The sequence below is a fragment of the Macaca fascicularis genome, chromosome 6 (assembly GCF_037993035.2).
Source record: "Macaca fascicularis isolate 582-1 chromosome 6, T2T-MFA8v1.1".
NCBI lineage: Eukaryota > Metazoa > Chordata > Mammalia > Primates > Cercopithecidae > Macaca > Macaca fascicularis.
In genome coordinates, this window is record NC_088380.1 from 177,083,551 (window position 1) to 177,109,962 (window position 26,412).

Consider the following 26,412-nt stretch of genomic DNA (forward strand, 5'->3'; position numbering starts at 1 on the left):
GAAGGGACTAGCGGATCATGAAGTCAAGAGATCAAGACCATCCTGGCCAACATGGTGAAACCCTGTCTCTACTAAAAATACAAAAAAAGCTGGGGCATGGTGGTGCGTGCCTGTGGTCCCAGCTACTTGGGAGGCTGAGGCAGGAGAATCACTTGAACCCAGGAGGTGGAGGTTGCAGTGAGCCGAGATCATACCACTGCACTCCAACCTGGGCGACAGAGGGAGACTCCATATTTTTTTTTTTTTAAAAAAAGGGACTAGCTTGAAGCCACACAGTAGTTAGTGGTAAAGACCACCCTTCTTCCCACAACTCACACCAGCACCAAAAGCTAGCCTTTCTAATTTCCAAGCCAGCGCCCTTTCAACGCACACACCCCTGTGTCAGTTCCCTTTCTGCTGCAAGCTCTCTGGAGGCAGACACTGTTGAGTCCCTGGCCTGCCTATGAGAGTGGCTCATGATCTCTACTCTTTCTGCTTAACGACCATCTCAAAGTAATGAGTTTAGCCTAAAATAAACTTGCTAAATTAGCAAAGGAAGTCCTTAGCAGCCACCATTTCTTGATTCCTCCATCACCTCCCCTGCCCCTCAACTCCCCCATTTCTCCCAATAAATGGGATCCAGGCTGGGCGCAGTGGCTCATGACTATAATCCTAGTACTTTGGGAGGCTGAGGTGAGCAGATCACTGAGGTCAGGAGTTTGAGACCAGCCTGGCCAACACGGTGAAACCCCGTCTCTACTAAAAATACTAAAATTAGTCGGGCATGCTGCATGCCTGTAATCCCAGCTACTCAGGAGGCTGAGGCAGGAGAACCACTTGAACCTGGGAGTCAGAGGTTGCAGTGAGCCGAGATCACGCCACTGTACTCCAGCCTGGGGACAAGAGCAAAACTTCGTCTCAAAACAAAAAAAAGAAATGGGATCCAAACCTCCTACCTCATTAGAATAATAGGATAAACAAATTTTGATCAACACATTGGGTACTTAAGAGGAAAAAGAAGGAGAAAGGGAAAGGTTTGCTCTCTGTAATAATATTGTTGACAACTCCAGGCTTCTGTGACTGCGCAGAGGGAGAGGTTTTAAGAGCAGCAGTGGGGGCTTCCCAGTCGCCTCCTGACCATGCTGTCAGAGTGCTTGTGACATGGTTCTTTTTGGTTCCTTTAAGTGGTTGTTTCGAGAAGGCAATGGGCATGTGGGATGGAAGGACTCCTACAGAGCGGGCGAGGGAGCCCCGTTAGTGTTCTGTGTCCTTGCCATGTCAGGCAGTGCTGGCTGCAGCAGCCACTCCCATTCTGTCACCTGTTTATTCAACAATGTGCACTGAGGGCCTTCTAAGTGCTGGGAACTTAGAAGTGCTCAAAGTGCATCAATGAACAAAACAGACAGATCCCTGCTAGTGGAGAGGAAGCTTTAAGGAGGGAAAATGTGATGCATATGCACCGTGCGCATGCAGCGTGGGGGGCTGGGGAGGGGGATGGGAGTGCAGGGGTGGGGTGCGGTTGCCATTTAAAATGATCGGGCCTCACTGAAGAGGTGACATTTCAGTAATGACTTGAGCGAGGCGGGACTGAAGCTCACCTCAACGCCCTCCTACAGAGCTTGACGGCGCTCTGACCAGCTCACAGCGCTGCTTTGGATCTTGAAAGAACCTCCTGCTCTCTGTGGTGTTGCCTCTCACCAGTATCTCTACAGCCAGGCTGGAGGCTGCTGGGGCTCGAACTGGGTGAGGAAGGAAATGCCAAACCGCAGGCCTCAGCAGAGGAGCAGCAAAGAGCTGAGCGGGGGGTGGGCAGAACTGGGCCTGACAGTTGGCTTGTAGCAAAGTGTGGGCTCCCAGGGTTCTCCTGCTTTAATGGGCTACCGGAAGCACCTTCCAAGCCTATGGGACCACTGCCAGGGACTGGTGGACGGGGCAACAGTGATGGTGGGCACAGCAGGGAGGTGGTTGCTATGGCTATCACTAGGTGCAAACCTTCAAGTTACACCCTACCCCCAGAGGACCAAGTGACAGTGAGTGGAGGGAGGTGACTCATTCTCCCTTCACCCCATAAACCCCACGCCTCACTCAGGACCAGAGCAAGACATGACGGGGGCTGGGCAGCCATAGGCAGTAGTCCTCTCTGCTTGCCTTCGTTTAAGGAACTAGCTGGCCCTGGAAATGGGCTGAACCTCCCCCGAGGAAGCCAGCCCATTGTAGGAAGGTGGCACTCTACAATGACCCAGGTTCCAACCCAGCTGCATCCCTAACTTGCAGCATGGTGGGGGCCAGTCTTCATCTTCTCAGTCTAAGGGCTCTCCTGGTAATGTACAAGGTACAGGGGCTGCAGGCACAGACAGTCTAACTGCAATGTCTGGCCCCAAGGGTGGCGCCCACTGTGTGACCTCAGACAAGGCAGCTGCCCTCACCTGGCCCCAGATTCCTTATCAGCACAATACAGGGGTTAAACCTGATTAGTGAATCCCTGATGGGCTTGATCATCATGATTACCTAGCTCTACCTGTTACAAACACTGGTCACCAGGCCCAGCCAAACCTACCTGAACAGACTCTCCGGGGAGAAGCCTGAGGCTCAGTGACATCAACCAGCCCCCAGGTGATTTTTATGATGATCCAAAAAGCTTGTGAAATAAATCCTGTTATTCTTGACACTGATGAAATTGTTTGTTTGCTTGTTTTAAAGAGAAGGAGAAGGAAAGGCAGGAGAAGGAACTTGGTGATTTAAAGGGAGTGAAGTAGGGGAGTGGGGGTATACGAGGCCTTAGCTGGCCTTTGATATAGCCCTTTAATTCTCCCCCATGCTTGAACAACTGTGAAGGAAGACCTACTAGTGGGTCTAGAAATCAACTTTGCTGATGACACAAGACGAAAGAAACTATACAAGAAACAAAGGCTGGCAGGCAGGCGGAAAAGAAGGGAGAGAGGGAGGGTGGAAGGGAAGGGAAGGGAACAGAAGGAAAGGAAAGGGAAGGAGAGGGGTACAGAATAGAAAATATCAGCGCACAAAGCATCCATTGTCCCGTGAAAATTCCATCTTCGTTTCCTCTACTGTGGCACGTGTAGCTGTGTACTGGCTTATGGATATAGAGCGCGTTCTTGCCACAGCTTTGGCCAACTTCTGACCTACTCCTTTTATGGGGCCCTCCCACAGTAGGAGCCTTGTTCCCTGGGCTCAGATTTCAGACTGCCTGCTGCTCCCTCCCAGGACAAGGCTTCCAGGCCCTGGGTAGGGCAGATGCCTCTTCCGCAGCGCTGTTCTCGCAGTGGGACCCTGGACCTCTCCTTTTCCCCACCCCTCCTCCCTGCACACATTCCCATGCTCAATCCTGCTCTCACTCTGCATTCCAATCCTTCTTCCAAGGAACAAAATGTTCTTTCTGTCTTTTTTTTTTTTTTTTTTTTTTTGAGGCGGAGTCTCGCTCTGTCGCCCAGGCTGGAGTGCAGTGGCGCGATCTCGGCTCACTGCAAGCTCCGCCTCCCGTGTTCCTGCCATTCTCCTGCCTCAGCCTCCCGAGTAGCTGGGACTACAGGCGCCGCCACCTCGCCCGGCTAATTTTTTTGTATTTTTAGTGGAGACGGGGTTTCATTGTGTTAGCCAGGATGGTCTCGATCTCCTGACCTCGTGATCCGCCCGTCTCGGCCTCCCAAAGTGCTGGGATTACAGGCTTGAGCCACCGCGCCCGGCCTCTGTCTTTAAAGATCGTCTGTAGTCCCAGCTACTCGGGAGGCTGAGGCAGGAGAATGGCGGGAACCCGGGAGGCGGAGCTTGCAGTGAGCTGAGATCCGGCCACAGCACTCCAGCCTGGGCGACAGAGCGAGACTCCGTCTCAAAAAAAAAAAAAAAAAAAAAAAAAAAAGATCGTCCCTTGAACCAAGAGCTAAACCTTCTAAATTCTATCCTTGTTACCTGAGAAGCCAGAGGCAGCCAGATGTTTTAAGACTCAGGAAGGAGCCTTTCACCATAACCTGAGGCCTCGATCGACAGCGGAAGAGTAGGACATAATAATTTGAGGACACAGGGTGTTCTCCCTACTTGTCACCCATGTCCCACTGCAGTTTTACATGGAGTGTTTTCCTGGTGCCTCACGATCATTTTCCTGGTATACAAGTATAATTATTCTCATTTTTACAAATAAAAAAGGCAGGGCTGGCCAGCTGCGTTGCATGCCTGTAATCCCAGCACTTTGGGAGGCCGAGGCGGGTGGGTCACCTGAGGTCAGGAGTTTGAGACCAGCCTGGCCAACGTAGCAAAAGCCCATCTCTACTAAAAATATAAAAATTAGCTGGGCATGGTGATGCCTGTAATCCCAGCTACTCAGGAGGTTGAGGCAGGAGAATCACTTGAACCCAGGAGATGGAGGTTGCAGTGAGCCAAGATTGCGCCACTGCACTCCAGTCTGGGCAACAAGAGTGAAACTCCAACTCAAAATAAATGGGCGAGGCTCTGAGGGACGCAGCTGTCAAAAGGCACGTGACCAGCATTTATGGGGAGAGGAGGCTTCACTTTGAGAGCTGTGGGCTTGCACTGGAAGAGAAGGAGCAACAGCCAACGCAGGCACCTTTCCTGTGGGAGGGCCCTTGAGGACTGACGAGACCTGGGTCCCTGGACAGCAATTAGCCACTGAATGGGACAGGGGAGGACCATGTTGGAGAGAGGCCCTGTCACTCTTTTGGTTTTGCTGAGGGCTGGCCGTACTTTTTTTTTTTTGAGACAGAGTCTTGCTCTGTTGCCCAGACTGGAGTGCAGTGGTGCGATTTCGGCTCACTGCAAGCTCCGCCTCCCAGGTTCATGCCATTCTCCTGCCTCAGCCTCCCGAGTAGCTGGGACTACCGGCACCCGCCACTACACCTGTCTTTTTTTTTTTTTTTTTTTTTGTATTTTTAGTAGAGAGGGGTTTCACCGTGTTAGCCAGGATGGTCTCGATCTCCTGACCTCATGATCTGCCCTCCCCGGCCTCCCAAAGTGCTGGGATTACAGGCATTTGAGTGGCCACATTCTTTAACAGGCACAGGAATATTCATTTCGCCTCTGTGTCCCTTCCCCCACACCTTTCCTGTCTTCTCTGTCTCTGGTAGGGAAATAGGCACAAAGGAGATGCCTCAGGAGGTTGTTTCTGCCATTAGACTCACAGCCTTTCAGGAAGACAGACAAACACTTCTGCTTATTTCTCAGCTTGAATCGTAAGTTTTCCCAACCTAATTGCACTATTGGTAATGGCTACAGGGAGAACCAGCAGAAAGAGTATTATCCAATACCTATCTGCTGCCTCCACCGCCCACCCTGTCACTCTCCTCTCCTTAATTTTAAAGTTACACTGTGGATTTAAATGCAAAACATATAGCATCTGCTCCTTTAATGAACTCCGAAAAGGCACCAGTAGATTTGAACGCGTATTCATGTATTCTATTGATTTAACCAGACTCTCGTCAGCTGTACCATGAGGGTCAACCTAGGCCCTATAAAGGGAGCCTTTATTTTTTTTCTTTAAAAATCCTCCACCTTTACAATGTTGGAGGTGTCTTGGGATCAACCATGTCCTGAGAGAGTGACAGTATTTTCAGGCTGAGAGAACCTTCCTTACCACAACTTACCTTCTTAAAAATCTATTTAATACTTATATTGTAAGCGTCAGGGAAGGAAATAGAGACATTCAGAGGAGTGTAATATTGTTTTGGTTTTCTGTACATGAACACAATTTCTTTTCCAAAGGCCTTTGGGGTAATGATCAAGACAAATAAACCTGTGTACAAGGGCTGGAATGAATAAAGTATTGAACACCTGTAAGTATCAAGGACAGCACCAGGCAATTTATGTTTGCTGCCTTCTTCAATGTTCCCCACTCCTTAGAAGTTAGCTCTTTTCCCTTCTACAGACAAGGAAGCTGAGGCTGATTGCTTAAATGACTTCTCCGAGGTCCTACAGCTGGCGGGAGGCAAAGTCAGCTTCAGAGCCTGGATCTCCCTCACTCCAAAACCCTATGTCCTCTCTATTCTTTAATCTCTCCTCTCCAGAAAGACAGAAGAGTTAAAAAACTAAAATTGCTCTAATTGGGATTTTACATAAAGCAAGAATAGCCAACACTTATTCAGTGCATATTGTTATTTTCCCATTATTTCCCCTAATTTTCCTATTAACCCTCTGAGGTAGGTTCTATCATTATTTGCATTATACAAATGAGGAAGCTGAGGCTCGGAGAACTGAGCTAACTTGCCCTCAAGTCTCACGGCCTGTGAATGGAAGGATTGGATTTCAAGCATCTGACCTCAGAGCCTGAGCTTTTTCTCACTAAGCTCTCCTCTCTGCCTGTTTATACCCAAAATAATAACACTTAAAATTCGTGGGCTTGTATAGTCTCTGCAACCGATTCTTTCCTTTTATAGTTTAGGAAGTTGAGGGTGGTCGAGGGATGTGTCGCAGGTCACATAAGTCATTGGAAGTAGAGCTGGAATTGGTCCTTGTTACACATTTCTGCCAAGAGGGACAGTGAGTCTCTAAGTCACCTCATTAGGGCAGCCTGGACCTTCCCTTGATATCTTCTCCATCGTTCTCCATATTAACCTTTCATGTTCTATGGGCAGGCAGAGCTCATAGTCTATCTAGGGTGCCCATTCAAACACATTGGAGGAGGGGATTCCCTCACAGGCCAAGTTTTTGTTTCAGTTTTCAGAGAGCTAAAGAAATATCCCACCCCAGTCCATTCGCAACGTGTTTATAATTCTCCCGTTCACGCTAACCAGAAGCCATTTCCCACCGCTACCACCTTCTCCAGGCTCTCTAAAAAGCTAGAAGACATCAGCTGAGCTTAGCCTTAAGGTGAAAAAGGATCTTCCAAGTTGAAAGTGACTTCTTTATCTCTGTCCTTCCACTGTTCTGATTAAATCTCTTCCATCCTCCCATCTTCATAGCTACAGTGCTAAGGGAGGTTCTTAGCTCATTGGCAGGATCTTGGTCACTACCAACTAACTTGGTCTCATGTCCCCAGCTGGGCTGTCCTCCAGATCATCACTTACATGTCCTGGACAGAGATAAGACACAAATTTACCTCGATGCTTACTTCACCAACACTCTCTGGCTCCTGAGAACTGCTCACGGGACCTTTATAAATTGTGGCACACCGCCCCCAACCAGTCACTTCAGCCTCTGCTTTCCACTCACCCAGGTATACGCCCCAGCTGCTCTGCCCCACTGGCCGTTCCGCCAGGCACACTGGGTGGTGCCTCTGTAATATGTTCCCATTTCTAGAATGTCCTCCAATCCATCCTTCCTATTTCAAGATTTAACTTAGGGTCCCTTCCTCCCTTGTCTGCCCTGAATACTCTAGGGAAAATTACTCCTGCCTTCCTACTAGCCCTTGAACTTGTGCATGCATGCACCATTGCACTGTTGTAATTGTAGTATAGTTGCTTTGCTTGTCTATCTGACCTCCCTTTAGAATGTGAGTGTCCTGAGGATGAGGATTCTGTCCCATATCTTTGTAGCCTGAGTAATTTTAACAAAGGCCTGACACATTGTAGTTATCTAATAGCAGTTCACTAAATGAATAAAGTATTATGGAACTATTAATCTTGTATAGGGACCACAGGATGCAAACTCAAATGCCCTCAAGGGCCACGTACATACATAGACCTACATAGTTACCATTTCTGGCATTCTTCATTCCTAGGTACACATCCAGGTTAATATCTGGTGTCACCTCCTTTCTGCTTGAAGGACTTTTAAAAAGCACCTACAGTTTAAAAGGCAGTACAGTTCAGATTTTGTGTGTCTGAAAAAGTATTTATTTCGTCTTCATTTTTAGAAGATATTTTTGCCTAGTATTGAACTCTAGGTTGACAATATTTTTCTTTTGCTATTTTACTTTCGAGAAAGCTGCTGTGATCATTACATTTGTTCCTTTGTATGTAATATGTCTCTTTTTTTTCTGACTGCTTTTAAGATTTTCTTTTTATCATTAGTTTTGAGCAATTTGATTATGATGTACCTCAGAGCTAGTTTTCTTCCTGTTTCTTACATTTGGAATTTGTTGAGCCTCTTGGATCTGTGGGTTTATAATTTGCATCCAGTTTGCAACATTTTTAGCCATTATGTCTTCAAGTGTTTTATTTCTGTCTCTCCTACCCCACTCACATGCACATTCTTTCCTCTCCTTTGGGGACTTTAGACATATATTTGGCTCTTTGAAATTGTCCCAAAATTCCTTGATGCTTTTTTTTTTTTTTTGATGGAGTCTTGCCCTGTCACCCAGGCTGGAGTACAGTGGTGCAATCTCAGTTCACTGCAGCCTCCACCTCCCAGGTTCAAGTGATTCTCTTGCCTCAGCCTCTTGAGTAGCTGGGACTACAGGCGCCTGCCACCACACCCGGTGAATATTTGTATTTTTAATAGAGATGGGGTTTTGCCATATTGGCCAGGCTGGTCTCAAAATCCTGACCTCAGGTGATCCGTCCACCTCAACCTCCCAAAGTGCTGGGATTATAGGCGTGAGCCACCACACCCAGCCCCTTGATGCTCTTTTCAGCGTTTTGCTTTAGTTTTTTTTTCTCTGTGTGTTTCAATTTGGACAATTTCTATTACTGTATCTTCGTGTTTACTACTATTTTCTTTTGCAATGTCTAATCTGCTGTTAATTCCAAGCAGTGTATTTCTAATTTCAGATTTTATAGCTTACATTTCTAGAAGTTCTGTTTGGGTTTTTGTTTTGTATTTTTTTAATTTCCTATGCCCAAATTTAACTTTTAGAACACATGAAATACACTCAACATTCTCTTTGTCTGCTGATTTTAATCTCTGTGTCAGTTATGGGTCAGTTTTGATGTTTTAGTTTTTCTCCTTGTTGTGGGTTATATTTTCCTGCTCATTTGCATGCTTGTTAGTCTCTGATTAGATGCCTAATATCATAAATTTAATTTGTTGGGTAGTGAGTATTTTTGCATTCCTATAAATAGTTTTAAGTTTTGTTCTGAGATGTAGTTAAGTTACTTAGAAGCAGTTTGTTTCTATTGGGTCTTGCTTTTAAGGTTTTCTAGCCAGGATCAGAACAATTTTTAGATTAGGGCTAATTATTGCCCACTGCTAAGGCAAGATCCTTCCAGGCATGCTACCCAGTGACTGTGAATCTCCAGGTTTTCCAGCCAGGCTGGAAAGGCACCATTTCCAGCCCTGTGAGTGGCTACTCTTTCCTCCAGTCCTGTTGGGTAGTTCTTTTGCCACCTACAGGTAGTCTCTTCTTTCATGCATGGACTGATCTGTGCTCTGCTAAAGAGGGGCCCCTCTGAAGCTCCCCAGAATGCTGACTCTATGCAGCTCTCTCCTCGCTGACACCTGTTGAATGAACTCCAGGCTCCTGGACTCTCTGCTGCCTCCTCAGCTCAAGTCGTCCACCAGACCCGGCACTGTGTTCCCTGCTCCCTGTGCCATGGCCTGGAGATTCACAAAGCAGCAACAACCATAGACTTCACCGACTTTGTTTTCCATCCCTCGGTGTCTGATGCCCAATGTCTTGAAAATTGCTCTTTCATGTATTTTGCCTGGTTATTTGGTTATTTCAGGTGGGAAAGTAAATCTGATCCCTGTTGCTTCATCTTTTTTGAAAGCCAAAGTTCCCATGATATGAAATAAATGGTTGATGCACCTTAGGATGATCCCTCAGGGAATGATGGGACCCTGGTGAACTGGGGAGCACAAATCCCAACTAAACAGGCAGCAGACATCAGATCCGGCTGACTATTGCCACAGTAGAATATATGCCCTAAATTGCCACATCTTTCACTTGTTTCTAAAGAGGCTGGATTTTGTGAAACTCTTCCTGATTTCAAAGCACAGTGGTCACCAAACTTAACACATCTGCAGCCTGGGACTGGCCCACCAGCCACCAATTCTGATACCTGTGTGTAAAGATCCCTGTTTTGCAAATAACTATGGTTTATCTCTACAACATCACATTTCTGCAATCATAGAAATGTTCCATATCTGTACTCTCCAGCATAGTAGTCACCAGCTATACATAGCTATTAAAATGTGGCTAGTGCCTCAGGGGAATGAATTTTAAATTTAATTTAAATTGAAGTAGCCACATGTGGTTAGAGGATATCCTTAGAAAGCTCAAGCCATCTTCAACAACATGTGTCCCTGGAGATAGACAGCACCAAAGGCAAATCCTTATTCCTCTCTTTTCCTTCCCCCTTCCAGACAAGGGAAAGCCTATAGCCATGCTAAAAATATTCTCCTTAATTGAGCTGCCAGCATTCTTACCTATTCATGAGATCTCCCCACCTCCTAGTCCTTTGGCCTACTCCCTTTTATTATGATGAGCTCTGAGACCCTTAGAGTAAGAGAAGGGTCCTCATAGAATGTCCAGAGAAGAGAACTCAAACTGGTAACACACAGACTATATGTAGCCCTTAGGTGTGTTTACTGTGGCATTCACAATATTTAAAACATTTGAACCAATGTTTAAAAATTGAGATATATCATGTGAAACCCATATTTCTAGTTATTCTTGATAAATTTGAAGATTGGACATTGTTGGGTCCACACTGGCTGGAGCTGAGGAGCTGCTGCACTCTTTGAATGGAACATATGATATCTGATTTGCCACAGTCCCCACCATTCTCTATTGTTTCACCAACAATGAGGCTTTGCGATGGTTACTTTTTTCATCATATGATAACTGTGCTATTATTTTTCTTATAATGGAGAAATATTTCATCACACAGAATGTTTACCACTGTTTTGTCCAATGATGATAAAGCAAAACAAAACAACAGGGCTTTGTGTGCCAATTTTACACATTTATAGTGGGCTCCTGCAGGTATTTGAGTGTGTGAGACCTTTACTAGAGGGATGAAAAATACATGGCATGACACGCATACTGCAACTTCCCATTTCAGCACCTACGGCAGACATGAATAATCAATCACAGCTCCCTTTCCTTGGGATTCTTCTCCACATAACCTCCCTGGCAGCCATTCCCAAGCACTCAGTATCGACACATAATCATGTCCATTGCCATCATCTGGTTCAGCTCTCATTTTACTGTGTGAGAAATGGAGGTCAAGAAAACTTAAGCCATCACTGAGTCAATGGTGATGCCACGATGAAACCTTGACACTGGTGCTATTTTCACAGGCCCAGCCCCATGAGAAGAGAGGAAATGAAAACACGGGCCAAAGTTGGGCTTGTTTTTGGCAAGAGCATCCAGGTCGCCAGCTGGGCTGGATCTGCGCCTTCTGTTTTCCAGATCTTCACGTAACTTCTGTTCCCCACATCCTGTCCTTGCCCTCATCCTTCCTACTTGCTTTCTTATTTCAAGCCAACAGTGACATAGAACTGACCCAGCCCTCACTCACACTACTCCCTATTCCCACCTCTGCTCCCAGATCACCCATAGAGTTGGAGGAGTACTTACGGCACCCGGAGCTTGGGGAACTTCTGGATGTCATTTTCTGTCAGGTTCTGAAATGAAGACACATACGGCAGGCAGGTTACAACCCACAGAAAGGGCTTTGAGTAGGAGGGGAAGAGTGATATGTGAAACAATATAGGGAGTGGTGGGGACTGTGGCAAACAGAGGAGAAACCTCCCGCCCACCCACCCTCCCAAAGTGGGCAGCCTCTAGATGTTTTGCCTAAAAGCCTGTGGGCCTGGTGTTGCTGGAGCTGCTTTTTCAAAAGGAATCCTTAAATCTGGGTTTTATGTAAAATGCTCTGAGTTCTAAATGTTGACAAATAATTTTGACTTAAGCACTGTGAGAGCTAAATCTGTGAAACCAAACGACTCGTTTTGTGGGTTGCATTCGGCCATGTTGTGACCTCTTCCCTACACCCTAGACCTCAGGCCCTCTCAGTCTCCACAAGGTCAGCTGCAGAGAAGCCAGCCTGGAGCACTGTGTGCCTCTTTTACCGACATCACACCCCGGAGAGCCTCTTTCACCAGGGTTATTGGTAGAATTCTTAAGATATGGGGATGCCATGCAAAGGCTTTCCTGAGGGAACTGAGAAGGGAGAGGAGAAAGAAACTCATATTTGTCAAGAACTAACCCTGGGCCTCTGCCTCTTAACACCTTAGTGATCAACTCTGTGATGCAGGAGTTACCAGCATTCCCATTCCGCAAGTGAGAAAGCCGAGGCTCAGGGATATGAAGGGGATTTCCACTTGTGGGGAATGAGCTGGGGCTGGAATTCCACTCTAGGACATCCACAGTCTATTTTCTTCCTGCAAACCTCCATCCTACCATGTCTGATCCTTTTGAGGGCCCCCGTGCCCCATGTTGGAGGGGAAGATGGGGGGAAGGGTGAAAGGAGGCATCTGGGACGGAGGAGGAGAGGAGAGCACGTCAGAACTGGGAACAGAAAAGAGACTGGGCATGCTTTCCATAGAACCAACGATGAGCTGACAAAGGGCTCCACCACCATTCTAATTAAGGCCAGAGGGCTGGGTAGTTAGGGTGGGAGCTCTGGAATCAGATGGGCTGGGTTTGAATTTTGGTTCATTCACTTAGCAGCTGTCTCATTTAGGGCATGCTCTTTGCCTCTCTGAGCCTCAGTTTCCTTGTCTGTAAAATGGGGACCATAACAATAATAATGATACCCATCTGTCAGGGTTGTGAGGACTGAGTGGGATGGTGTATGTAATGTGTTTTGGCACAGTGCCTGGCACAGTGTGTGACGGAGAAATGGAGGAGTAAGAAGAGGAATTTCTACCCCTGGTGGGGAAGCAGCAGGGGTCTGGGTGAGTCTTCGAGTTTAGTGTTTTTGCTTCTTTTCCTTGTCTGTTCTGGGAGCTGCCTGTCAGGTTTTCTGACCATTGGAAAGATCTGGGCACTATTCTTTGAGATCAGCGGGCACAGAAGCTGGGGCTAGGGCATCTTAGCAACATGTTCACTGGACCCATCTGATCCAGCTCATAGGCATGATTTCTGATTTGGACGCAGATCAGACCACCTGAGGCAGGGTTGGGGCTGGTGAAGGGAGTCAGCCAGAAGTCCTGAGGGCATCAGGCTTTTGGCCAAGCTTCTTAACTCCTCTTTCTTTCTTTCTTTCTCTCTCTCTCTCTTTCTCTCCTTCTTTCTTTCTTTCTTTCTTTCTTTCTTTCTTTCTTTCTTTCTTTCTTTCTTTCTTTCTTTCTTTCCTTTCTTCCTTTCTTCCTTTCTTCCTTTCTTCCTTTCTTCCTTCTTTCCTTCCTTCCTTCCTTCCTTTCTTCCTTCCTTCCTTCCTTCCTTCCTTCCTTCCTTCCTTCCTTCCTTCCTTCCTTCCTTTCTCTTCTTTTTTTTTTCTTTTCTTTCTTTTTTTCATCACTAAGCAGCAGCATCTCCCTGCTTCTGAACTACCCCCACTCAGGGAGGTACCAAGACTCATGTTTTGAGTGTGGTGTGAGGAGTTGAAGCCTTCCTAAGGGCTGCCAGAGGGGCGGCAGCTGAGCCCTGAGCAGCTGGCCACCAGCTTCTGCTCTGCTGAGAGGAGGGCGTAAGCTGAGGGAATTTCAGGAAGATTGTGGAGGAGGAGGAGGATGTGAGCGTGGCTGGAGACACATAGGAGCAGAGTGTTAGGAAAGAGGAAGACATTCAGAACAGGGACAAGAACTGTAAGGAAAGATGAGAGATGTTGAAACAGAATTTTTGGAGAGTTTTGCTATGTGATGTAACCCCCTCTTCCACCTCTTCCAAAAGCCTTCAGCAAACTCTGGGTTATTTGCATGATGATTTTGGAGTTAAGATTTGTGGCTTTGTGGGAGTATGATTATATGCTGTGGGTGTTGAGAAGAGGGGTACAGAAAGAGGAAAGCCACAAACTGGGCCTGGTGGGAGAGGCAATGTGGCAGACATGGCTGCTTGCCTACCCAATACCCACTCTCCCTTTGTTTTCCTACTGACAGGACCTGGATTTCATTCAGGGCAGTAAATGTGCTTGTTCAAAATATTTAACTCCCTAGACTCCCTTGCAGAGGGTGGAGGTCACATGACTCTGCTGTGGACAGTAAGATACAACCACAGTCTGCTGGATGGAGCTCCTGGAAAAGTCACTACTTTCCTGGAAAAAAGGGAGCATGCATTTACCGTTCACCATACACCTTCTCCTCTTTGCCTTTCTCCCCTCCTCCCTGCCTTTCTCTCATATCTCCCTGGAGATATGATGCCTAGAGGTGAAGTGGCCAACTCATAACCGTTAGGACAGAAGCCACAGGCTTTTCCATAGGTTAGATGAAGGCTGGGTTCTTGATGACTTCCTTCACCATCGCCAAGCACCCCCCTATACATTTATTATTACTTGAAACAGACTGACCCTTATTTGGTTGGGCCACTGTGGTCAGGTTTCTGCAACATGGATCACATGCCTTCCCAACTGACACAGGTCTCAAGCTCCTTTTCTCTTCTTTTTATACCTTGTAGAAGCATAGCTTCTACCAGATAAGGATCTATCCTTTTCAGTGGAAAACAAAAATGGCAAAGAAAGAAAGAAAGAAGGGAGAGAGAGAGAGACAGAGAGAGAGAGAGAGAGAGAGAGAAAGAAGAAAGGAAAAGAAAGAAAAGGAAGGAAGGAAAGAAGAAAGAAAGAAAGAAAGAGAGAAAGAAAAGAAAGAAAGAAGAAAAGAAACAAAAGGAAGGAAGGAAAGAAGAAAGAAGGAAAGAAAGAGAAAGAGATGGAGAGAGGGAAGGAAGGAAGGAAAGAAAGAGAGAGGGAGAAGAAAGAAGAAAGGGAAGGAAAGGAAAGGGAAGGGAAAAGAGGGAAGAGGAGAGGGGAGGACAAGGGAGGGGAGGGAGGGAGGAAGGAAGGAAAGAAGGAAGGAGAGAAAGAAGGAAGGAAGGAAGTTAGGAAAATAACTAGGGCCTTTCACTTTTGCCTTCAATAGCAGAGTGGCCCTGGAATTACAGAGCTGGAAAGGGTGATAGATGAGTAATTAGAGCTTAGATCAAACATCCCCAATTGTATCCAGCACAGCTGTGGTGGAGGGTGGGTTTCAGCAGAAGCTGCCTTTACATCTCCCAGTTGCTGGGACAGGCACTGGATTCTGCTTCCTTTCTTCTGGTTCCTATCACCCTACTTTCCACTTCCTCCTCTTCATACAATGAACAGAATGTGCCACATTGTCTGAAGAACTGAGAGAGGACAGATTGGAGCAGAGGAAACATAGCTGCCTAGATACTATCTCTCAAACAACCCTGTTCTACCAGGCCTGACACTCCCACCGGGACTGTTGTGGGGAATCACAGAGCCGGGAGGGGTCATCACCCACCATGACCCAGTCCACTGTGCTCAGTCAACAGGGTAGGAAGCAAGGCAGGCTGAGAGAGGGCAAGCGCTTGCTCAGGGTGACCCTGAGGAAGACCCTGTGCCCGAGGCAACAGGGCCTCGCAGGCACCACCTGCAAAGACGTCTTCCTCCCTTTCCGTTCAACTGTGATAAGTCTCTGTTCTCAGTGCTAATAGCACCAGAATGAAATGTTTGGGTTTAGCAGTAATTTGCAAGAATAGCACTAAAACTCCAGGAATTCTACGGACTCAAATCTCACTACGAATAAAAAAATATTGTTAAAAACTCAAATGGTATTAGACTAAATTAAGTGTATGCTTTAGTTCAATTATGAGGTCTGTGACATAGAACAAATCACATCACAGCTCTGCATGTGTTTCCTCATCTGCAAATGAGGTAGTTGGAAACCTTTCTGAACATACGTTTCTGCTATAAAACAAGTTTCTAGAAGGCAGAAATCGCATCTTAACCATTTCTCTATCCCCACCACCTATAATGCTCTCCAGTATGTAAAAGCAGCTCAGGAAACTGCTTGTCAAGTGAACCAACAGGCAAATGAATGAATGATTTAGGTGGACAGTGAGTAGACATGTCTTACATGGCACCTGGAAGCAAAACTCAGACCAATAGGAGCACAGGTTAGTTTCAGCGTAAGACTTGAGAGCTGCCTAGAAAGGGCCAGGTGACTGTGGGTAGTGGCGAGCTCACCATCACTGAAGGAATTCAAGAAGATGTTGGTAGCAGAGATGTAATAGAAGAAATGGATTGGTGTTCTCTGGCGGCAAGCTGGAGCTGTGATCTCTCTGGTCTTGTCCAAATGGCCTGAAGTCTCATGGTCAAGTTCCCTTACTGACAATGTCTTACAGGGAGACACAACTTAGCTTATTGTCCTCACTCTGAATTTAAATTAGGAACATCTACCCCCATGAGACCCTTGAAGTCTTGTTTTCAAAGAGTAAAGAAAAGTTCCCAGAAAGGATGGTTTGGTGCAGTCAGGGTCTTTCTTAACCCGTGGGCAAAGGTGTCATTTCAGGGAAAATGCTCAAACCACCTCCCCGACCACAACCTAGCACCTCTGTCCCCACCATTAAAGCTGCATCATTTTCCCTTTAATGGCTTAGTCTTTAATATACATCTGCACCTTGGTCTTAGACTTCAAGCTTTTTGAAGTATAATACAGTGGAGACAGCCATATCACATGTGCGTTTGATACAATATCAGCTTTATGAATCTGGTAGTGAGAAAGAAGGAAGTAATTGAAACAATGAGGGTGATGCCGTCCTTTATTTCACTCATGAGTATGTGCTCCAGAGTGAGAAATGGGAGGTGAGAAGCTTCTGTTCGCCTATGTGGTCCTTCTTCCCCTTGGGCTTCTCAAAGGATGGATGGCATTTAAATAGATTTTCCAGATTATTTTTTTTACTATACTTGGATTCCTCTTTAAAGTGGAAGTGGAAGATCAGAGAGGGGTTCTGGATGGTAGGATCCTGAGAGGTGGTGAGAGAGGGGGCCCTACCAAATTTCTGGAGAAGGCAAAGGGCTGTGTGGGGATCCTAAAGACAGACGTTGACCATAGGTGTCCCCGGGGAAAGGGTAGGCCAGTTGGCCCTGCAGCCGTGGGGAAAAGTGCTGAACAGTCTTGGTTTCAGTGTGTTGGACTAGCCAGAGCTTACCAAGAAGCGAGCCCCATCGATGTGGTACTTCTTCACTGCCTTCTCACAGTCCTTATAGTTGAGCTGCAAAGAGAAGAGGAAGGTGTTGTCACTGACGGGCAGGCTCATACCATTGGTTCCTCTCCCTTGTCTGCCCCAGAAACTTAGCACTTTGCGGTACTTGTGGCTAGCCAGGCTCCCCACTGCCCTCCCTTGGCTAACAGAGGGCCCAGTCCCCACCTCAGCCTCGCTTTCACTACCCCCTTGGGACTGCCTGAAATGGAGAAATTGCCTTGCTCTAAGGCTTCGGGGCCAACCCTTCCAGAAAGACTGTCTTCAAGGCATGCAGAGCTCTGCCCTATGCTCCTCAGGAAGGTAGAGAGGGGCTGAAAGAAGAAAAGAAATACCATCCATTGTCTCGATGCCCAGAGACAACCTCAGTGTTTCTTTCAATGCTTTCTTCCTAGCATGTTTCTAAACATAATTGAGGTTATGATTTAGATTCAATCTCATTATCCTGACTTTTTTTCTCTTAAATTACCTGAAAGGATAATATAAACACTGCCTAGTGTTATGCAAACTCAATTTAAACAATATTTTAATGACCACAACATTATTTAATCATTCCCTTATTGCTGGACGTTTATTTACCAAACTGCTATTTCAATAATGATAATAAAAATGGCTAACAATTATCGAAAGCTTTCTGTATGGCAGGCACTGGTCCAAGTGGTTAAACTAGTCTTCAATCATTTTACCCTCACATTTTGCAGATGGGGAATGAGAGACACAGACAGCAAGTAACTTGCATGAGGTTCCATGGATTTTAGGTGACAGGTTTCAGAACAGGCTTTAATGTCTCTTTCAGAAATATTCCCCTTTTAATATCAGTATAACTTATATACGGTAAGTAAAATGAGCAAATGAAAACGCAGCTTCATTTGTTTACAGTACATCATCCCAATCAAAATAGAGACCATCATGGATACTATTTTGCAAAACTTTTTCCTCCCTCTTTGAGATAAATTGTTTAAGTCAGAATCTCAGAACAGAGTTATATAGTATCCATATGAATGAGCATTTTTAAGACCTTGGTTATTTTCCTAAACCAATCAGCAATCATATGAATTGCTGGTTTCAACTTGTCCTCAACAGCATAAATGTTCACATTTGAAGTATCTCTCAGCTTGCTGCTTTGAGGTGGAGCATTTAAGGTTAAATGTTTCTCCTTGAGGATCCCAGGCTCTCCTCACAAGGAGGGGCCTCATGGTTTGTGGCAGCCTTCTTTTGGAGCACATTTTAAACCATCTTTTTATCTTATAGCTGACAAATCCAAAGAATAAATACAATTGTTGTGATGTCTTAGCTTGGAAGGGTGGGATGAATATCACACTCAGAAAGCTGACTTAAAAGTTGATATTGAAAGCACGTCGCGTCTACAGAGCCCTGGTATCCCCTTTATCTACAGGCAGTGGGGGGTAAGTGGTTCTCAGAAGAGTCAACTGCCTTTAATTCATCATTCTCACTGTTATCATTATCAGATAAACCAGATGATTTTGAAGAGTGCTAACTTTGTGTCTAGATCAGCAGAGAGTCCTGCAGACTGGGACCCAGGCATTTGATTCTGCTCCAGCAAGATCTGGGCTTGTGGACCTCAAATCTGTATTTTTAAGAAGCATAAAGTGGTCCAGAAAAGTTACCTGGATTTGTAGTAAGGAAGACTGAGGCCTCTAGAGGCAAAGAGGCTGGTCTAAGGTCACACAGTGTGCTGAGATACCAGCTGGGACCCCACCTGGGATTAGGACACATAGCTCTGAGCCAGTGCCTCTCCACTGCATGACCCAAAGATGTTCTCCTGCAAGTCAAAAGGAATTGGACAGATTGAACAAATATACAACATGGTCTCAGTCCTCAGGAGCTTATATTCCAGACACAGGATGAGGTACACATGTCAGAGACAAGAAGACACAAAATCCCACCAGTCTGCATTGGTGTCCCCAGCTAGGAGCCAGTTAATAGAGAAGGAAAAAGGGCAGATGGAACATGCATTAGGACCCATCTGTCTGCTGAATGCCTTACACCCATCATTTCCTTTAATCCTCACAACCAGCCCATGGAGTTAGTTACTGTTCGTATCTCTATTTCACTGATGAGGAAGTTGAGGCACAGAGAAGCAAAGCAACTATGGGAAAGTCGCCAAGCTAGCAGGTGGCAGAGCCAGGGCAAGGTGTGTCTGACTCCAGAGCTGACTCAGGAGGTATCTCCAAAGGAGGCATCTCCAGGAGAGGTCGGACCCCACTACTTGGGTAGAGTTTGCATCTGCAGATCAATCCTTTACATGTCATGATTGATGGCTGAGATCTATTCCTAAAAAACTCTGCGGTCCATTCATTTGGTATTTTCTTTCAGGGGGCTGAGGTACTCAGAATCTGAAGGGTTTCTATCCAAGTCTGTGGAGAGACTAGGACTTCCAGGATCACAGATTCACCTCAGTCTCCTAGTTTCTCCCCTCAGTCCATTTATGCCAGAAGAAGGAACCTGCTTGGATGCCATAGATTTGTCCTGGGGTCTGAGATATCCAGGAAGAAAACTCTCCCTTCCCCCAGCTCAGGCACAGACGTCTTCCGATACCGTCCCTGACCCATGGTCCATCTCCCTGTACTGACGGGAGTTTTAGGGATCAGTTCTCTGTTGCTCAATTGGGTTGTGTAATTCTCCTGGTCACACCTGAAAGTCAGGCCTGTCTGTGCCTCTCAGCCCATCTCAAGTCTTTCTCTTCATAATTCTCAATTCCTTTCTTTTTCCTTTACCAAGGTAACATGCCACTTTATTCCCTCTTGGCAAGTTTTACCTTGTTGCCCTATCTTGTTTGGTCTATATTTGAGAAAGATATTAGAAACAACCTTCAAAAAACCAGTTGTGCAACAATATTTGCTGAAACCTAAGTTTATTATGACCTTGCAGAAGGAAAATAACAGAAATGAAAGCACTAAATATGGCAAAAAAAAAAAAAAAAAAAAAAAACAGGATCTGTGAGCTGCACCCCTACCATACCCCATACCACACCTAGTTTAACATGTTCGCATTTTCTTCTTCAGATTGGGGTAGAACAGCTGTGACTATAAATGCCTTGGAACTGCGTAGACTCCAGGTTTGGCTATATGTCCTAGGGAACCTCGTCTACCCGCTTGAATCTCAATTTCCCCAGGAAAAACAGGAAGCTGAGTTAGATGACTTCTACCATCTTAGCTTTACAATCTCATCTTTATGACAGTCTGGAATGTCAACAGAATCTGATGCCAGCCTGCAGGGATGAGGTGGTAGAAGCTTAAATGTCTCTCACAAGGCATCTTACCGCATGGTCAGGGTAGAGGGACACTAACTAAGTCATGTGGCTTGAGATCTGCCCAAGCAGATGTGTCGTCCCCTTCTGCCAATGACCAAGCACAGGGATCCTTCAATCTTTCCTCTAAGCCCAGAAGACAGGACAGCAACATTCTGATCCCAGCACTGCCACAAGCTTCTTCCCCTCTAGGGGCCTCAGTTTTCATAGCTATAAATTGGGGCTTATATCAGTTTTCTGGCCTGCTTCACAAGACTCTCATAAAGCTCCAAGGAGACTCTGCCCCAAGCAGGAGCTTGAGGATCCCCCTCAGGGTTGTGAGCAGTGAAAGCCTAAATGCCGTGTCTGGCACCTGCTCATCTTAGTCCTCTAACCTACCGTGTCTGGCACCTGCTCATCTTAGTCCTCTAACCAGCCCTCCCACCCTGCCTATTCTTTCTCCCGCCTCGAGGACGCCATGTCGCCCCTTTCTAGTAAGGAGCGTTGATCTCATTAGCAGTTGCAACAGTTCTCTGCATCTCAGAGCATGGACTTTAAAACCAGATAGGTGTGACTTGAAACTTGCCTCTATCACATGTGGTCCCTAGGGCTTCGGACCATTTCAGTTCCCTGAGCTGACTTTACAGCTGAGTCAAGGGGATAACAATGCTGACCTCACAGGAGAGTAGGGAGCATTAAATGGGATGGTGCCTGTGAAACACTGAATTCAAACCCTAGCACATAATAGGCACATACTCTTTTGAGGGCTCCTGCTCACATCCTTCTCTCCAGAACTCATTGCCAGGAAAACTCAGCGGTCTATATGGCGCTCACTCAACCAGTAAAGTTGCCATAGGGTTCCATTGCTATCTTATACACCTCCCACATTCTGCCCCAATTCCATTGTCAAGCCTCAGTTCAGCCCACGAAGGGCACTATCATCATGACCACTCACACGAGAGCAAGGCTCACCTTCTTGAAATAGTCAGCAAGGCTGTCAGGGTCCCAGCCCAGGACCTCTGAGCGAAAGGGTACATTCCTCAGTGCCATGGCTGCTCTCCCAGGAGGAAGCTCACAAGCTGAGCATGAGCGCTGCACCCATGGGCAGAGAAGCTCAAATCCAGAGCTCGGAGGCGTTCTTGGCTCTTCCAACTCCCTGCTACCCTGTGGAACACCCTTGTTGGAGCCGATGTCTTTTCTGCCGTAGCCAGATCCCAGAAAGCAACGACTTCCTCTGCGAACAAATATGGTCTCTTCTCAGAAAACGACTCAGCTAGTTTCCTTTACCACTTCCTCTGCTGGGCTCTAAATAAGTAAACAAGGAAGCCCAGCTCTGGGGGCTTGAGATGCAGAGACAGCCCCAGGGTTGGTAATTCCCCACTGACTCCAGTCACTCCAACCCAGTAGGAGAGGCAATGAAGGGGTCTTAAACTCCGATGTGAGTCCGAGTATTTTTCCTTTAAACTCTGGGCACCCATATGTCTACACTGCATTCTTGCTCAGCGGGGGCTTTGCAGACCAAAATCTATGCTGATGGTTGACCTGAAATACGGACAATTTCCCACATCAGTGAACTGCTGGAGCGTGGTCTTTTAATGCTTTCCAACCACCTTCCCCTCCCACCATCAAAGACTGGGATTCTTTCAGCTGCCTATTTACAGTTGTCATGAGAGGGTCCTCAAGGAATGAGTGAGTCAGATACCCAGGGCTGAACAAAGTGCTGCACTGTGCAAACAGGGCTCAGTTTCTTATGTGACTGTTTCTGTGCTATGCAACCTTAGGCAAGGACTTAAAAGCTGGGAATCTCAGTTTCCAAATCTGTATAATAGGAAAACAGTGATTCTTCATATACACATAAAACTTAGATGCATTTAACTAGACAAACCTAAAAAGAAAAATTAAAAAGAAAAATAAACTTAACGATTGCTATTGATAGTGTCATATATTCCATTCACGATTGTTTCCACAGTATATTTTATTCACTATTGATTCTGCCATATATTCTAGCCAAAGAGCACATTCCCTGGAGATAGGAGGTGAGAATCTGCTGTTTTCTTAGTTTCAGACATTGTTTATTTCTCATAATTGAACAACTTATTGGCAGAGGGTGAGTCCAGTGTGTAAAAGCAACTATATTTGTGCGATAAGGCAACCTCTAAACATAAGTTACTACTTCATCTAATGCTACACACACACGCACGTGCACACACACACGCACACACACAGAGTCATCTGTTCCAAGGCTGTTGCCCTTACTAAGTGATGCTATGTTGGTCCTTGAGGTGGTGCCTCCCTGAGGGTTTTCAAGCATAGCTTTGGCCATGCACAGTTTCTGTCTTATACACACACTGAGGAGCCCCACAGTCACTGTAATGCACTGGCCTCACAAGCTGGTGGGTAGCTTAAATGAAATACACATTTTACTCCAGGCCCAGCACCAACTCATCAATGTGAGCTGGTGTTAGCCTCACCTTAGAAGGTGCTGAGGGCATCAGTGAAGGTAGCCCAGGCCATTTGTTCCTTGCAGGGCCTCACACCTAAGAGCTCTTTCTCTCTCTTTCTTTCTCTCTTTCTTTCTCTTTCTTCTCTTTCTTTCTCTTTCTTTCTTTCTCTCTCTCTCTCTCTCTTTCTTTCTTTCTTTCTTTCTTTCTTTCTTTCTTTCTTTCTTTCTTTCTTTCTTTCTTTCTTTCTTTCTTTCTTTCTTTCTTTCTTTCTTTCTTTTCCTTCTTTCTTCTTTTTTTTTTTCTTTTGAGACAGAGTTTCACTCTTGTTGCCTGGGCTGGAGTGCAATGGTGCCATCTCGGCTCACCGCAACCTCTGCCTCCCAGTTTCAAGCGATTCTCTTTCCTCAGCCTCCTGAGTGGCTGGGATTACAGGCATGTACCACCACACCCAGCTACTTTTGTATTTTTAGTAGAGACGGGGTTTATCCCAGTTGGTCGGGCTGGCCTCAAACTCCCAACCTTAGGTGACCCGCCCGCTTCAGCCTTCCAAAGTGCTGGGATTACAGGCATGAGCCATTGCTCCTGGGCTGCATCTAAGAGCTCTTGGTAGCTGATCATTCTGTATAAAGCACAGCCCTGCTGTACAAAAGCTCCATCATGGGTGAGAGGTCACCTGGTCTTTCAAATCACTAGCATAGCAGTGAACAATAAAAAGCCATTTGAAGAGAAAGAGAGAGAGAAATCACTTTGAAGTAGAGTAAACACAGAAGATGTCATGGAATTAACTGGGATTTAAGCAGGGCTGTGGAGGATGGAGTGAAAGGGAGGGCATTCCTGACCTGGATCAATCAATCTCTCTCTCTCTCTCTATCTCTCAAAACACATGCCACCTATGAAAAGGAACATTCCAGATCATCCTTAAAAGTAGAAGCAATTTTACTTTATTTTCATTTCTTCTTTTTATTTGCTTTTGTTTTTTTGTTTAAAGATGGGGTCTCGGCCGGGCGCGGTGGCTCAAGCCTGTAATCCCAGCACTTTGGGAGGCCGAGACGGGCGGATCACGAGGTCAGGAGATCGAGACCATCCTGGCTAACACAATGAAACCCCGTCTCTACTAAAAAATACAAAAAAAACTAGCCGGGCGAGGTGGCGGGCGCCTGTAGTCCCAGCTACTCGGGAGGCTGAGGCAGGAGAATGGCGTAAACCCGGGAGGCGGAGCTTGCAGTGAGCCGAGATAGCGCCACTGCACTCCAGCCTGGGCGACAGAGTGAGATTCCGTCTCAAAAAAAAAAAAAAAAAAAAAAAAAAGATGGGGTCTCCCTCTATTGCCCAACCTGAAATGCAGTGGCACAATTATAGCTTACTGTAACCTCGAACTCCTGGGATCAAGTGATCCTCTCACCTCAGCCTCTCAAGTAGCTGGGAGTACAGGCATGCACCACCATGCTCGGCTGATTTTTTTAGATTTTTTTATTTTTACTCTTTTGTGGAGATGGAGTCTTGCTTTGTTTTCCCGGCTGGTCTTGATCTCTTGGTCTCAAGCGACCCTCCCATCTTGGCATTACAAAGCTCTGGGATTATAAGTGTAAGCCATCAAGACTGGCCTAATTTTTTTAATGATGTTCACCCCACTCAGGATAAGAAAAATCTACAGAAAAGCAGTTGTAATGAAGGTATCACTAAATATTAGGCTCTTTTAGAAAGAATTATCTAATTAATGTGGCCAAGATGGAGGATCCACGGAGCTCATTTGGAAGACAGACAAAGCAGCTAAGAAACCTGGATGACAATAATGGCAACTTTGAGAAACATAAGAGACATGATGCCTTGAGCTCTTCCTATGTGCCAGAGAGCACAAGCTAAGAACTTCTTCCTGACTGTCTTAATTGTTGGCACTATTATTGCTCCCACTCTGCAGAAGAGAAAATTGAGGCTCCAAGAGGTGAACTACTTGCCCTCTGAATCCAGCAAGTAGGGGGTGCATCCAGGACTCTTCCAAAGTTGATCTGAGTCCAGAGCCCCTGTCCTTGGCCATTTGCCACTTTGAGGCTCTGAGATGTTACAGAAACTGCCCAGAGTAGACTTGGGATTCAAACCCAGTCTATCTGCAGAGCCTGAGCAGTTTCTTCTCTCTGGCCTCTGGTGAGGAGAAAGAGAGGTTGTCAATCTGAACAAGCTCAGTAAAGGGTGCAGCACTCTGCACGGGGCGGGCATTTGGTGTCCCCTCCCCACAGAACCACAAGCCCATTCCTCAGAAAGGGCAGTTGGTGCAAGGGGAAGCGTGTTGCTTCAGGCCTGGAGCCTTTCCTCTTCCCCAGGCCTTGCTGATTTCTCAACACTCACGAGTTTCACATCTCCTGTCTCTGGCTGGAGGGTTCCTGAAGTTCCGGAGACTGGGCTAGTTAGCCCCCAAGAGAGACTCAGGAGACCAGAAGAACCAGTGTGACCCTGTGCAGGCTCAGCTGCAGGCCCCTCACCTCCAAAATGGGGTGACAGCAGCCTCTGGGTACAGCCCCCGACAGAGGGGCTGCCATGACCGTGGAGGCCAGGGGCAGCAGTTGGATGTACAGCATCTGTCTGTTGGCTTCAAGCATGAAGCAGAGCAGAGGGTGGGGATCCAGTAGCGCACAGTAATTTGAAGCAGTGGTGGGGATACCCTCGCCCATGTCTCTCTCCCTCCCCCCAACCAGGTGGAGAACTCGGCACTTATGAAGGAACAAGGTTACAGAGGCCTTGTTAGGCTTTGCAATGCATACCTCAAGATTTGGGGAAAGGCAAACAATCTCTGGGCAGAATAAAAACAACGTTCTGGGGGCTGGGCACAGTGGGTCATGCCTGGGAGTCATGTGGTGGGTCAATCCCAGCACTTTGGGAGGCCAAAGCGAGCAGATAATCTGAAGTCAGGAGTTCAAGACTGGCCTGACCAATATGGTGAAACCCTGTCTCTACTAAAAATACAAAAATTAGCCAGGTGTGGTGGCATGAGCACCTACAGTCCCAGCTACTGGGGAGGCTGAGACAGAAGTGATTGAACCCTGGAGGTGGAGGTTGCAGCGAGCTGAGATGGCGCCACTGCACTCTAGCCTGGGTGACACAGCAAGACTCCCTTTCAAAAAAAAAAAAAAAGACAATTCTGCCCCTACACAAAAACAGGGCTCCTGGGATAGGAATGGTTTTTCTTTTTCTTGGTTCTTTGTTTTTGTTTTTGTTTGTTTGTTTGTTTGTTTTTTCGAGACGGAGTCTTACTCTGTCATCCAGGCTGGAGTGCAGTGGTATCCTCTCCGCTCACTGCAACCTCCACCTCCCGGATCCAAGCAATTCTCCTGCCTCAGCCTTCCGAGTAGTTGGGACGACAGGTGCATGCTACCACGCCCAGCTAATTTTTTGTATTTTTAGTAGAGATGGGGTTTCACCTTGTTGCCCAGGCTGGTCTCGAACTCCTGAGCTCAGGCAATCCACCCGCTTTGACCTCCCGAAGTACTAGGATTACAGGTGTGAGCCACCGTGTCCGGTCAAGGGATAGGAATCTTTACTGCACAACCAGCGGAGGCTGTGGACAAGAAAGCAGTACCTGCAGGGAGGGCTGTGTCAGATTGTGAGAACTTAGGAAGGAACAGTGGATGTGGTAGCAGCAAACTGCAGCCCAGAGCATCGCCTGAATCTCCTCCCCACCCCACCTGCCACGTCCAGACTCCCAGCTCCCTCCCTTTCCATCTGACCCACAGCAGAATCAGGTGGGCAGATAACTG

At 46.6% G+C, this 26,412-nt stretch overlaps 1 protein-coding gene across 2 annotated transcripts in view; it reads right to left on the bottom strand.

The window, feature by feature from the left end:
- Window positions 1-21,442, bottom strand: part of LCP2 (lymphocyte cytosolic protein 2) — a 50,992-nt gene extending 29,550 nt beyond the window's left edge. For both annotated transcript variants that reach the window (XM_073994718.1, XM_005558492.4), the window contains exons 1-3: window positions 21,192-21,442; window positions 16,919-16,981; window positions 11,405-11,451 (exon numbers count right to left, since the gene is read on the bottom strand). Coding sequence is in view for 1 of the 2 variants with exons in the window: in XM_005558492.4 (XP_005558549.3) it covers window positions 11,405-11,451; window positions 16,919-16,981; window positions 21,192-21,269 (188 nt within the window). In the remaining variant the exon portion in view is untranslated. The remainder of the gene's footprint in view (window positions 1-11,404; window positions 11,452-16,918; window positions 16,982-21,191) is intronic.
- Between the last annotated feature and the right edge of the window lie 4,970 nt (window positions 21,443-26,412).